At 50.9% G+C, this 14239-nt stretch overlaps 6 protein-coding genes across 6 annotated transcripts; 5 read left to right on the top strand and 1 right to left on the bottom strand.

The window, feature by feature from the left end:
- Window positions 1-228: 228 nt before the first annotated feature.
- N7533_002371 (putative plasma membrane phosphate transporter Pho87) lies at window positions 229-5255 on the top strand (the record flags this gene model as incomplete). Its single annotated transcript, XM_057099021.1, has 7 exons — window positions 229-546; window positions 608-937; window positions 995-1370; window positions 2007-2463; window positions 2672-3869; window positions 3932-5054; window positions 5110-5255. 7 exons carry the CDS (start codon window positions 229-231, stop codon window positions 5253-5255), a joined length of 3948 nt encoding a protein of 1315 aa, XP_056964157.1.
- Window positions 5256-6168: 913 nt separating this feature from the next.
- On the bottom strand, window positions 6169-6987 carry N7533_002372 (uncharacterized protein; the record flags this gene model as incomplete). The annotated part of the gene is made up of 1 exon (XM_057099022.1): window positions 6169-6987. One exon carries the CDS (start codon window positions 6985-6987, stop codon window positions 6169-6171), a length of 819 nt encoding a protein of 272 aa, XP_056964158.1.
- A 1205-nt stretch (window positions 6988-8192) lies between these two features.
- N7533_002373 (uncharacterized protein) lies at window positions 8193-8657 on the top strand (the record flags this gene model as incomplete). The annotated part of the gene is made up of 1 exon (XM_057099023.1): window positions 8193-8657. The coding sequence occupies one exon, from the start codon at window positions 8193-8195 to the stop codon at window positions 8655-8657; it is 465 nt and encodes a 154-aa protein (XP_056964159.1).
- Window positions 8658-9641: 984 nt separating this feature from the next.
- N7533_002374 (DUF2470 domain-containing protein) lies at window positions 9642-10292 on the top strand (the record flags this gene model as incomplete). Its single annotated transcript, XM_057099024.1, has 1 exon — window positions 9642-10292. The coding sequence occupies one exon, from the start codon at window positions 9642-9644 to the stop codon at window positions 10290-10292; it is 651 nt and encodes a 216-aa protein (XP_056964160.1).
- Window positions 10293-11001: 709 nt separating this feature from the next.
- Window positions 11002-11792, top strand: N7533_002375 (40S ribosomal protein eS8; the record flags this gene model as incomplete). Its single annotated transcript, XM_057099025.1, has 2 exons — window positions 11002-11075; window positions 11264-11792. 2 exons carry the CDS (start codon window positions 11002-11004, stop codon window positions 11790-11792), a joined length of 603 nt encoding a protein of 200 aa, XP_056964161.1.
- A 688-nt stretch (window positions 11793-12480) lies between these two features.
- Window positions 12481-13561, top strand: N7533_002376 (uncharacterized protein; the record flags this gene model as incomplete). The annotated part of the gene is made up of 2 exons (XM_057099026.1): window positions 12481-12922; window positions 12948-13561. 2 exons carry the CDS (start codon window positions 12481-12483, stop codon window positions 13559-13561), a joined length of 1056 nt encoding a protein of 351 aa, XP_056964162.1.
- Between the last annotated feature and the right edge of the window lie 678 nt (window positions 13562-14239).

Raw genomic sequence — 14239 nt, forward strand, 5'->3', positions numbered from 1 at the left:
AAACAAACAAAAAATTAGTCGCGAGGCTGCAACCGATGTGCACAATGACGTTAATCCAACGTTGGGCATAGTTCATCAACCTTGTTTCGCACGGCGGCGTGGCTGAAGTCATTGAAATTCATGACTAAGCATCCGGAAAATTGCAGACCGCGCGCCATCGACCTTAACCTTGACCTTCGACTCTCGAATTCAACCCACCCGGTCGTCGAATGAGGTCTGTTCCACACAATGCCACCCAGACTCAACCTTTTTACAGCACAGAAGGCAGCGGCGGCTCTCCGCCAGCCCGCCTCCTTCGCACCTCGCAACATCGCCTCCCCTCTCCGATTCCGCGCCGAACAGTCCGCCTCGATTCAGACAAGATGGATTTCGTCCAAGAGTGACAAGAAGGTTATTCCTCCCGAGGAGCAGAAGTTTCCAACTCAAGATCCTCTGCCCCATGTTAGCGAAGAGGCTGCCGAGGTGGACCGAATTATGAGCAAGGAAAAGAGCTGCGATGGACAGCCTACGGCTCCCGAACTGGAGCAAGGAACACCGGTCGAGGAGGTGAGCAAGACTTAAAAATAAGCACTCGAAGAATCTTGCTAACTCTGGATCCCATTTACAGATTCTCTCCCGTGACAAAGAAGCCATGAAGCACATGCCGAAGGTCATGCAAGACCAGCTCAAAAAGGGCCGCCGTTCGTTCTCGACCTCCGCTCGTAGCCGTCTGCCCGAGACCCAAAACTCTCAACCCGAGAGCGATGCATCTGCCGCCATGCTTGCGAGCATGATTCAGGGAGTGGAAGAGCAAGCAGCTGAGCGGATCCCAGGCTTGAAGTTCGCCGAGCCCGAGGCCCCGCGGGGGACATTGAACTTCCGGAAACGCTACGATACCATGCAAGACCAGTTCACCAAGATGCTGATGCAAGATGGCAAGCTGGCTCGCGCTCAAAAGGTTCGAAATGTCTCTTCATTCGTATTTCCGAAGTCCGAACTGACCATAAATCACTAGAACATGTCGATCATTCTGGATACCCTCCGCACCTCATCCCCTCCCAACATCCAATCCCGCCGTCCTCTCCTTGGAGCTCCCCCAGCTCCTCAACTGCCTCTCGATCCCGTTCTTTATCTCACTCTGATTGTCGACTCGGTGGCCCCTGTATTCCGCATTCGTCAACAGAAGGGTATTGCTGGTGGTGGTACTGCCGTGCAAGTCCCCCACCCCCTGACCCTCCGCCAGCGCCGTCGCACTGCAATCAAGTGGATTATCGATGGCTCGGAGAAGCGTCGTGATGCGCATCTCGCGCACCGTGTCGCAAACGAGCTGATCGCGATCGCCGAGGGCCGTAGTGGTGTGTGGGACCGGAGGGACGGGCAGCACAAGATTGGTATCTCTGGACGTGCCAACTTGGGTCTGGCGCCCCGTCGTCGTTAATATAATCATTGAGTGCGTGCTTCTGTCTTTTGGGGTTGACGGTTTAAACATGGTCTTTCAGCAATCTTTCAACAATGTATATTATGTGTATCAGTTCACGTTTGGCCATATGGAATCATTTATGCTTCACCAAGCTATTCTAGTACAACTGAGTGACTAGTATACCAATATATACATATTATTCCAACCTCCAATCCCATAGTATGCCCAGGTGTTAGACTACCTTGACTCAGGGTATACTATGTAAAATGCTTGATATAGCATGCGGCTGATAGGCCACAGCCACGCTGACTCAGCATCGAACTATTCTCAATACGGCATACAACGGTCCCTGAAGTCATCGCGAAAAAGGACCTCTTGGCTTGCAAGCAAGGTCCATGCTCATGTCCCGTCAGTGTCTCGGAGAATAAAAGGAGACGATATCACGTCGAATGCGAATGCGATCAGCCGCGCTCACCACCTTTCCAGCCTGACCATCAGTGCAACCCACGAAGCCAGCTCCAGCTGACCACACACCCGCCCACTCAGTCTGCCTGACCGCGCCCCGCAACTCCTCATTTCGTCGACCGGACCCCCCTCCTCTAAAAAGCGCAATTGCCTGCTCTTGGCCGAATTCCCTCCGGGCCCTCAACGACAGTGGCTACCTCCCCAAGCCGCGGATCCATCGAACTCACCGATTTCAACTCTACCACTCGTCCGTTAGCTCCACGAGCTCTCGGGTCTACAGCTGCGCGCACAAAACAATCGACGAGCGCTTCGCGGCCGTTCGAGCCAGCTGCTAGCTCACAATCGCTTGCGGGACTTCGATCCGAAAAGGTCGAGGGTTGGGAGAAAACTGCGACATCGGAACGCCCGCGGGGCTACCGCTCCTCTCGTCTTAGACTCTGGCCTGAAGCTCTTCAACGTCGAGCTCGCCGTATTGTCCTTGGACAGGTTGATACTGATCCCGAAAAACTCGCCAACATGAAGTTTTCACACAGCATTCAGTTCAATGCCGTGCCGGATTGGAGTTCGAATTATATTGCGTACAGCAATCTGAAGAAACTGTGAGTTTGTTCTGGCTCCTTTGCCCTTGCTCTGTGGTTGGAATGAACAGCCGCGATCCTTAACTATATGTGGTCATGCCCTCGGAGGTACATCTGAATGTGTATCTCGGAACGGGTGTCACATCGCACAGGAAGGGATAGTTGCATGCGGTTCGCGTGCGGACTGGTCGTATCGTTCCTGTGGCTAACGTTCCGCTCTTCATCTTAGCATCTATACTCTTGAGAAGCAAGTTAATCGGCCCGATGAACAGTCCGCCCCAGACGTAGAGTCCGCTCCACTCTTGTCCGGCGCACAAGTGCATAACCCGGACGGTGTGTTCAAGCGTGCCCTCGATGCGGAACTGGACAAGATTTGCACCTTTTTCCAGCAAAAGCAAAGGGAGATTTTTGAACTTACAGATGAATTGATACACGAGGGCACTGAGTATCTTCTGCAAACAGACGGTGTCAATATGGACCCTGTGAGCGAGAGCGTGGTCAAGGCGAGAAATCTGAGTACCAGCTCTCGCCCAGGAACCGGCTACACTCAGCCTCATCGTCGCCAATCAGGCGGCGTCAGTGATGATGCAGATGATAGCGATGACGACGTTTACCCTCCGGCTCTCAACCCTCGCAATAGACTCATGCAGTCGACCGATGGAGAGTCTACAACGGAAGATCGCGCCGGCGACATGGCGGACTCGGCCTTCTTTGGCATCGGAAGCAGCCGTGGGCCCCAGGATTCTGACCTGAGTGACCAGGCTTTTCTCGATCTGTACAATACAGGAGTCTCGTTGAAGAAGCGTCTCGTCGAAGCCTACGTCTCTCTTTGTGAACTTCGTTCGTTCATCGAGCTGAACAAGACCGGCTTCTCCAAGGCCTTGAAGAAGTACGACAAGACCTTGTTCCGCAATATGCGTCGGGATTACCTCGGTTCGGTTGTCAACCCAGCGCTGCCATTTACTGAGTCCACCACGTCTGCTGTTGATGATTACATCACTAAGGTAGAGGGTATCTATGCTGAAATTGTCACCAAGGGTAGTCGACCTTTGGCTAGCCGGGAACTGCGTCTACATTTACGTGAGCATGTGGTCTGGGAGCGAAACACTGTCTGGCGCGAAATGATTGAGATCGAACGCCGTGCGCAGGCCGCGAATGTCGGTATCCGTCGAACTCTCCTGGGTGGTGATGAGGATCCAGCCACGGCACGCCGCCAGGGTGACAAGCAAGAAATTCGAACTACAGAGATTGGAACCCCCCTTGGAAGCATACACTTTCCCACGTGGCTCTGCAGTCTCAGCTTCGGTACTCTGGTCTTCAGCTTTGCTATATTCGGAGCATTGCTGGCCACGCCCTTGATGGAGACACCCGAGCAACAGAACTGCCTTGCAATGCTGGTTCTTGTTAGTTTTCTTTGGGCTACTGAGGTAAGCATTTTGATATTTTGACTTTTATGGGAGATCCGAATTTCTGACATGATACTCTGTAGGCCATTCCGCTTTTCGTGACCTCACTGTTGATTCCGTTCCTGGTCGTTGTGTTGGGTATCATGCGGTCCGAGGAAAAGCCGCACAAGCGACTTGGTCCAAAGGAATCTGTTGGCATGGTATTCGCAGCTATGTGGACGCCAGTTATCATGCTTCTTCTCGGTGGTTTCACCATCGCTGCAGCTCTGTCCAAATATGATATTGCCCGACGCATGGCCATGTTTGTTCTGAGCAAGGCTGGCTCCAAGCCCAAGACCGTGCTGTTGACCAATATGTTTGTAAGCATGTTCCTGAGCATGTGGATCAGTAACGTTGCGTCGCCCGTTCTCTGCTACTCGATCATCCAACCTCTTCTTCGAAACTTGTCCCCGGACTCGAACTTTGCGAAGGCACTGGTCCTGGGTATTGCTCTGGCCGCCAATGTCGGCGGTGCAGCTTCGCCCATCGCTTCGCCGCAGAACATCATTGCTCTACAGAACATGTATCCCAGCATCAGCTGGGGCACATGGTTCTTCATCGCGCTGCCTGTCTGCATTATTTGCATCTTCCTGATCTGGGCCCTCCTCCTGGCAACATTCCACCCGGGACGCAACACGACTATTATCCCCATGCGCCCGGTCAAGGACCGCTTCACTGGTATTCAATACTTCATCAGCGCCGTGACTCTCGGAACGATCGCGCTCTGGTGCGTGAGTCACCAGCTCGAGCATGTCTTTGGCGATATGGGTGTCATAGCAATCATTCCCCTTGTGCTTTTCTTCGGCACGGGTATTCTGAACAAGGAAGATTTTAACAATTTTCTTTGGACGATCATCATTCTCGCTGCTGGTGGACTGTGTCTTGGTAAGGCCGTCACCTCCTCTGGTCTTCTGCACACCATCGCTGGAAGCATCACCGAACGTGTCGAGCACCTGAGTCTATATAGCGTGCTCCTCGTCTTCTGCGCCTTGATTCTTGTCATTGCCACCTTCATTTCCCATACCGTTGCTGCTCTGATTATCCTGCCTCTGGTCCGTCAAATCGGTGTCAACATGGAAAACCCCCACCCCAATCTTTTGGTCATGGCCAGTGCCCTGATGTGTTCCGTTGCAATGGCCCTGCCCACAAGCGGGTTCCCCAATATGAGTGCGTATCCCTTTGGTCTTGTAATTTAGATGTGAATACTGACCTGTTTTAATAGCTGCCATCATGACCGAGGTCCCAACAACCGGCCAGCGCTACCTCCAAGTCCGCCATTTCATCACTCGCGGTATCCCATCAAGCTTAATGTCCTTCGTAGTGATCGTCACCCTCGGATATGGACTAATGTATATCGCGGGGCTATAAAGGTGAAAAAGCGGCAAATCATCTCTTCATTTGGGACATTGATGTAATGAATTCCACGGTCTAGAGGAAAAAAGACTCGGTGCAATGCTAGTTGGCTGTTGTTTTTTGTTGTTGTTTTTTTCTCCTTTTTTTTTCTGAGCGCATTGCTGCCTTTTCTCTGCGTGTTCATTACCGGTATCCTCTCGGTGTACTCGGCTTTTGTTTCGTTTTGTTTGGGCAAATAGACTGACGGATGGCATATCCGTCCGGCTGCACATCTTACACACCTGGAATCCAGCACATACCACCATATCATCTCGATAAAAATATGCATATATCCCTTCCATCGCAATTGAGTATTCAACCAGACAACTTGAAGTTAGACGAGGAATGTCCAACCTTCCATGTCCGTGGCACGTCTGCCCGACTGGTTGGGCGCTGACAGTAACACAACCACGTCACCGATACTCCGATCCAACACGGGTAGCAAATACCATGGAATCAAGTGAATCGATATTTTACAGGTACTGATTACAAGGGTCTTGGATAAGCAACGTGTCACTGAGTAGACAAGTACGGGTCTTGATTATCCCTTCGCCGAGGCAACTATATGGGAGAACAATTATACTGTACAATCACGACCAGACACCGAAACCCTGAATGGAGGCGCCAAGTCAAATCTAGGGATTGAACAGACCTAGACACACCAAATGAGGAGAGGTAATAAAAAGAGAAAAACAAGTAAATGAAAATAAAAAATAAAAAAGCAGGACGTGCGCAGTCATAATCAAAACCGGCCAGCTATGCAATCCTGCATCTTGCATCACCGTACATGAGTCGTCGCTCGCAGAGGTATCAAACGTATAAGCATTGTGGACAGAAGGGTATTCTGCAGTTCATCCACTATACTCGGGTTGAATTAATTCCTACAAGGTTAGTTAGTACAAATTAGGAAGAAGACGAATGAAGGACGTCTGGAAGAACCGGGGGGGAGATATAAAAGAAAGGGCAATACTGACAATAATCCCAAAGTCAAATCACCATGAATCTTGGCCTTGAGCTGAATCTCAATATCAAGATTCAAATCCAGTCGCAGACGCAGCTGTTCGTCCCGACCACCTCCATCATCCTTCTCCTCTTTTTCACCTCCGCCCAGAATGCCGCCGACGGCTTTCCCGGCGGATCCAGTGACTCCGTTCAAAGCGTTGCCGGCTGTGTTCTGGACTAACTGACCGGCTTGATCGACGCCGCCAAGACCACCAAGTGGGCCACCATCACCACCTTGCTGCTGCTGTGGCTGGCGGGTGCGGCGAGTGCGCTGGCGTTGCTGAGGTTGAGCGTCCATGTCGTTGCGGGATGGGCGCGGGCGACGACGGCGACGGGGTTCTTCTTTTTGAGGTTGAGGTTCGGGTTCGGGTTCTTGCTCTTGCTCTTCTTCTTTATGAGCGTTACCGTTCTGGGTAGTTTCCTTCTCGTGATCGGAGTCGGGTTCTTGTTGAAGGGATTCAGGCTCGGGTTCAGGCTCTTGGTTTTCTTCCTTTTGCTCTGATTCTTGATCCTGGTCTTTCTCTTCGGTCTGATCTTTGTCTGTTTGATCTTTATCTTGATCTTGTTGACCTTGCTCGGAAGGAGGAGGGGTCTGCTCTTGCTTGGCTGGAGTCTTCTTTCCCAGCTTAGGAGGGGCACGCTTTGGCTTGTTGGGGGTTGTAGGGGTGGACTCCGGGTTGGGGTTAGAGGATTCTTGATCGGCCATAGTGGAAAGAGAAGAGAAGAAAAGCAATGGGAGGGGAAGAGGGGAAGCGGAGAATATGAAGTGGTCCGATGCAGATGAAAAGGGTTATGAAGGACCAAGCGCCGCTGTGTAATGAGGATGTATTGCAATGACGCGGTCTAGAAGAAGCCACTTTGGAAAGGCATAAAACCGGCCGAAGATGAAGATGGAACGTGGGGAGACCCGCCTCCGACGTCAGACGAGACGTCAATTGAATTGTGTGGTACTGTTTTGTGGCTCAAGAAACATGCCAGACAAGACGAAAGGCTGGAATGACGTCGGAGGGGGGAGCAGGGATGTGGTGCATTAAGGTGAAAGTATGGAGTAACGGAGGTATATACTGTACTCCAGGGCTAATGTAGAAGTCTACAGTAGTAGAATACGGAGTACCCTGCAGCCAAAGACTTTCCCTGATATGAATTAGGCGGATCGGATCAGCAGTGGAAAATGTCCGTGTCTATCGACCTTATGTAATCAACCAATCAGGGAATGCGCCGGTGCATTTTGGCAGGTGCGACCCACTTTTATAGATTAAACAACGACGTAAGACGGTCGCACTTGCCAATCGCCGTTGGACTCGACATTAAAATGACGTCGAGTAAGGCACTCTCCCTCTCAACAGTTGGCAACTTTGGTTAAGCGGGTTCTGGAAGTTGGCAGATTTTGATCCTGGAAGTTCCAGCCCGGCCGAAACTCTTGTTTCCACGGGTCAAGCCAGGGGGGAACCAGCACTTGTTGGCTGCCTTGGCTGGGTATGACTGGGAGGCCGGTAGATGCCGCCCAAAAATAGAACTTCCATGATATCTCCACGCCCGTCGTGGCACGAAGCATGGCATGACGCCGGTGGTCCTCTTCTCTAGCCACAAAAGGACTTCGTGACAGGTACATGTACCACTTGTGACAGGTATCCAATTCCATGTAACTATATTACCGCTGAGCACTTGCTGGTGGAGAGTCCATCTCACCCGCCGCCAACGTCATGGCAGTCGGAGGTGACGATCTAGTCCTGCCCCTTCATATCATATCACCGCTTTCCTCATTCCCCTCTCTTTTCTCCAATCCTTAGCGTTCTATTCCTATTCTCATTCAAGTTGGATTCCTTAATCCATTAATCTCGAAATACCTCGTCCTACTCATTCTATTTCCATCCTCGTCCCCATCCCCGTCCCCATCCCCACCAAAACATCATGGCCACCGCCGAGAAGCCCAAGGAGCAGCAAAAGCAGTTCCAAGTGCCCGAATATTCCGATGATGAGGATTATGACAGCGCCGATGACTATGAATACTCAGACGAGGAGGAGGATCAACCCAAGCCCGCTGCTAAGAACCAGCAACTTCAGCGCCGCCGGCAACAACAGCCGCAACAGCAAGACGACGATGAAGAAGACTCAGAGGAGTACACCGATGAGGACGAATACTCTGATTACTACCCTGACGACGAGGACTACGATCAATTTGGAATGACCAAAATGACCGGCGACACCTCGATGCCACCCTGGCAGGGCAATTCCACCGACATGAACATTGCCGATAAGAAGAAGAAAAGCATCGACGATGAGGAGGGAATGAAACTGAAGCTGGAACTCAATCTGGAGATTGAGATTGAACTCAAGGCTCGCATCCACGGTGACCTCACCATTGCTCTAATGTAAGCTGCATCCCATCTACTCCTTTCGTTGGAGAATATTCGCTCAAAGAAAACAGGAGTTGATCGCGTCGGCTACAGTGCATAAAATCAGTCGTCATTTCCTTTTTTATATCTCCTATATCCTTTTTCTTTTCCTTTTACTTCCGTCTCTGTCTTCGTCCCCGGCCCATTTAGTCGATGTCCTCGCTATTCCACGGTGTTCGCATTTGCAGTGGTCGCCTTTCATATGATGATAACGTCCGATTCCTTTTTTTTTTTCAATCTTCTGTGCTCTGCATGATTTCATAGAGCCCTCGCTTGATCATCGCCTAATTTCTATCTTCTCTTATTTGATCTGGATCGGTCAGACAGAGCCTTACCCACGGTACTGGAGGCGCGGCGCCGGAGTCGATACGTTGGATCTTGTACTACTATATGTATATATCAATGAGAGTAGGTTTGTACTTTCAGTCAAATTGAGAATAAGGTAGTAATTGCCAATTGATCAAGCAGCACGTTCCAAGAGTGGTTTTCTAAAAGAAACTCAAGTTCAAGTTGAAATTTTGTCGTAGATAGCTACCCATGTATATATTTCCACATGCCCTTCCTGTACTATATTACCGGCCTTAAGTACTATCGAATCCAGCGGATAAACTGACTGCCAGCCCTGAAGTGTGTTCTGCTCATATAATAATATTTTACAAGCCACATACTAAATTACTAGTAGCTGTGTGATAAAATCTGAACGATGGCTCAAATTTATTGCATATTGGCTGCTGCAATCACACCCAACCCATGCAGCCGCACATGAGGCTTAGGCCGAGGTTCGGGCTTGGCGTGGATCCATGAGATCTTCAGACTTCAAGTTCCCACCTTTTTCCCCTGTCACTGCCTATCGCAACGCCCACGACATACTCTTAAATCTCACAAGGAGTTGTCACTATCTCAATTCAACCAGTTCAACACCGACGCTTACCCTTCCCTCCGATATTCGGCCGACTACTTCACTATGTCCGGCAAGGACTTCATCATCAAACACATGAACGCCGACCACGGCGATTCACTACAGCTATACCTACAAGCCTTTTCCCGCATCACAGCCAGCGAAGCCAAAGGCGCAACCCTAGAGGACCTCACCCTCTCCGACCTGACCATTCGAGCCAACGGAATCCGCTACGGGATCCCCATCGACCCGCCCATGGCCAGCTTCAATGAAGCCCGCGGTCGGCTGGTCGGCCTGCACAAGGATAGTCTGCAGAAACTTGGCCGATCCGACGTGACATTGACCGAATACCGTGCTCCGCAGGGCCACCAGATTGTGATCTTTGCCCTGTGCGCCTTCCTGTACATCACCTGCTTCAGTCGCGAGAACCTCCTGCCTGGAGCATTTGTATACGAGAACTTTGGCTACAAGTTCGTTCCGGACTTTGCGCACTTTGTGTACAATATCCAGCCCTACCTGTTTCCCATCACGGTCGGCATTCATATCTTCGAGTCGGTTTTGTTGGCTCTGACTAAGTTGAAGCCACATGGGGTGCCGTTCTTGTCGGGGCTATGGCTTGCGTGGTTCGGTTCGTGTTTGGTGGAGGGATTCGGGACGTTCCAGCGGATCAGCCGCATTGTGAAGGAGGAGCGGGAGAAGGGTGGGAAGAAGCAATAGAGGGTGGAGAGAATGGGGTGAAAGTGTATGCAATGTAGTCAGCTAGATAGAGGAGAAATAGCAGAGCAGCTATTGCAATGAGAAAGACTATTGTTAGAGTCATTGGACCATTCTAGGATCACCCTAAGATAAATGCCAAGGCTGATAGATGACTAAGCCCGGATAACAGATCACGGGACCGCACACGGTGGCGCTACACCCAAACCGGGTTAGTTCGCTTAGGGCAACCGCACAAGCGAGTAACACACTGGGCCAGGGAATATTCAATCCTCCGCCGCTCGACGACAGTATCTCCCACGACAACCCACGACAACTTTCCGTGTTATTTTGGTGGCTGCAGAGTTAGGGGTGAGTTATCCTCGAGAATCGCCCTCAGTTTCCAGTTTCCTACTTTCTGCTTCGTCCCGACAATCGCTGCGTGAGGGGGACAAAGAATTCCACCGTGGATCTCGAAATTGAAATTGAAAATCGAACTTCGACATTCGTTCCTTTCCTCCCTTGGACATCCCACATACGTTCAATTCAATCCTTCGCCGCTACCCAACAACACGACATTGCCAAATTTTCAATTCAATTACCGATCTTCTTGCACGATTATCCCCGTCGAAACAGAAGTTGTGGAAACTGGAATATACAGGGTCAAACGCACCAATCCGATCGAGTTCTAATCTTGTCTTGTTAAACCAGACTCCATCCATCAACCGCAAACATGGGTATCTCTCGCGATTCTCGTCACAAGCGCAGCGCTACCGGTGCCAAGCGCGCCTACTACCGCAAGAAGAGGTACGACACCATCCATTCATGATTTTTTTTTTCTGTTCTGCCGTTCTCGTGTTGCACAAAGGAGGAGGCTTGTCTGTCTAAGGGGATGGTTACTGTGGTTATTGCGTGGAAATGATTCGAGATTTGAAGATGCAACCGAAGAAAGTTCTTTTGTGGGCCAAATTCTGACTTGTCTTCCCGTTGAACAGAGCCTTCGAGAAGGGCCGCCAGCCCGCCAACACCCGTATTGGCACCAAGCGCATCCACCTGGTCCGCACCCGTGGTGGTAACCAGAAGTTCCGTGCTCTCCGTCTCGAGTCCGGTAACTTCTCTTGGGGCTCCGAGGGTGTTGCCCGCAAGACCCGTGTCATCGGTGTCTCTTTCCACCCCTCCAACAACGAGCTGGTCCGCACAAACACCCTGACCAAGTCCGCCGTCGTTCAGATCGACGCTGCCCCCTTCCGTCAATGGTACGAGGCACACTATGGCCAGGGCATCGGTCGCCGTCGCCAGGCCAAGACTGAGGTCACCGAGGAGAAGAAGAGCAAGTCTGTCACCAAGAAGCAGGCTGAGCGTTACGCCGACCAGGGCAAGGTTGAGGGTGCCATCGAGCGTCAGTTCGAGTCCGGTCGCCTGTACGCCGTTGTTTCCTCCCGACCTGGCCAGTCCGGCCGTGTCGACGGTTACATCCTGGAGGGTGAGGAGCTGGCTTTCTACCAGCGTGCGATCCGCAAGTAAACGAAAAACAAAAAGGGAAAGCCATTCGGTTAATATACCGCGTGGGTTGTCGATGCACGGGTGGTTATCGGAGTTTCAGCTATGTTTACCAGAAAACTTGTCATGATCTGGGCATCCACGGATGCAATGTCTGTAGAGCTCTGAGCCGTCAATTCTATGGGAATCTATTTTCCTGTTTACGTTACTTGTGATTTCCTGCTTTCGCAGCACCTGGTATTGTAGGATGCCATGTCTTATCAAGTCGTAGTTAACCACAGTAGATCATCCCATCCCATCCCATTCTCATGGCCATCACATCCCATCCCATTCAACATTCTGCGGGGCTGACGTCGTCCCATGTCGATAAGGCCAACCACTAGCCCATCCTAAGGTAGCAATTAGACCGAATATCAGATTGAAGCCTGCTATAAATACTCATGATGATTATGGTTGCCTCCATTTGACCTGTTTCGGAGCACAATGCACCAGTAGGAATATCTGTTATAGCATAGGAGCCTAGCCTACCACAAGTGATCCGGGACGATTTCCATGTTTGAGGCTGTGATTCATCCTTCCCTTTTCCCTCCTCACATCACCCCACACCCCTCTGCACCATTCCTTTCCTCGTTCCAAAAGACAGGAAAAGGTTCATCCAAGCATTCTCCCCACCAAGTTTATCCTCTCTCATATCATCCCCGGGGCTTCAAGCATGGCCTCAACTGCGGGTATCAAAACACGCATCTGCATGATCTCGGACACTCACACCACCAGTCCCTACTCGTCCTCAAGAAAGGACCATGCCTACCGCAGTCCCCTCCCAGAAGCCGACATCCTCCTCCATTCCGGCGACCTCACAAAGGTCGGCTACCGCACCGAGCATGAAGAAACCATCGCAATGTTTAAAGCCGCGCCCGCCGAACTAAAGCTCGTGATCGCAGGCAATCACGACATCACCTTAGACGAAGAGTACTTCCTCCGCACCGGCTACAGAAAGCACCGGCGAACAGAATACTTCGGCACAAAAGACATCCCCCTTCACAAAGACGAACAAGACCGCCTCGAAGCCATCCGCGAAGGAACAATTCCACCGCCCGCAAAACTACAAGCCTACATCCGCGACATAAAAGACCTCTACACCAACGAGTCTGCCCGCGCCGCGGGAATCCGATATCCCAGACGAAGGAATCCACACATTCACCCTACGCTCTGGCGCAACATTCACCGTCTACGCCTCGCCCTACCAACCCGAGTTCTGCAACTGGGCGTTCGCATATGACCGCAACGAAGACCGCTTCAATCTTCCCGCGCCTGGGTCCGAGGCCCCTGTTCCTGCAAACCCGGTCCCGGACTTCCCAAATATCGATATTATGATCACTCATGGCCCGCCTGCCGGGGTCCTGGACTGCGTTGGTGATGGCAGACGGACGGAGCACGTCGGGTGTGAACATCTAATGCGCGCGGCTGAGCGCGCAAGGCCTAGACTCTATCTTTTCGGACATATTCATGAAGGATGGGGGGCAGTGCGGGGCACGTATGACAGGACGAAGGCCTCTGAGAAGGACAGTAAGGAGGGTGCTAGTGCCAGTGCTAGTATCAAGCTGGAAGAAATCCCTGTTGACAAGAAAGATATGATCGAAAAACGAGGCGTCTATCTTGATGTTAGCTCCGAGGCTCAGCGACCGCTTGCTTTCGGCGATGAGACTTTGTTTGTCAATGCTAGTATTGTGGATATCTATTATGAGCCGGTTAATGCGCCTTGGGTGGTTGATTTGGATTTGCCGAGGGTTTGAGTGAGAATTGTTGGTGGGCTGACCTGATGATTGCTACGACTACGACTGTTGATATTATGATGTGATGAAATAGAATAAATTGAAAATTCTCTTGCTCGGTGGCGAGCATCACTAATTCAATCTTTCGTGTCTACGAAGTTTCTTAGGATAGTAGTAGTACTAGTAAGATTGGCTCTCATCGGTGCTCAGTGGGGACTTCAAGGTCCCGAGGTCCCCGCCGGACCCAATGTATATATATCTTGGCCCTGAAGAAGGTACCACTATCTAGTATTAAGTCAGTACGTCTCTCAAGGGACCTAACCAGTACCTAGGTGCGACCAAAACGACCTGAGGCGCGGAAGCGCGTCTAATACATGACAGTACACAAGAACATGATAGTTAAAATAGAAGAAACTTGGAAGAATAGTCAATTAATTTTTTAAGCCTCTAAGTAGTACTACTATCGTGGAATCGCTTCATCTCAGTGGCATATATCATCCCTATTAGGGCAAGTTACCTAGCCCAACACAACGTCAGGTTGGGACCAACCATTTGCGCCCTGGACCACCTTCCTCCTTCATAAACACCATAACAAGCTACTATATATCCATCATTACGAGAAATAACTACTGAAAAAACCCGATGAAACAAGACCGAGAAGCCAGGCGCCGAAAAAAAAGAGAGCAAGATGAGAGAAGA

The sequence above is a fragment of the Penicillium manginii genome (genome assembly GCF_028828005.1).
Source record: "Penicillium manginii strain IBT 31320 chromosome Unknown utg000002l:1.0-5564898.0:1.0-5567710.0, whole genome shotgun sequence".
Taxonomy (NCBI): domain Eukaryota; kingdom Fungi; phylum Ascomycota; class Eurotiomycetes; order Eurotiales; family Aspergillaceae; genus Penicillium; species Penicillium manginii.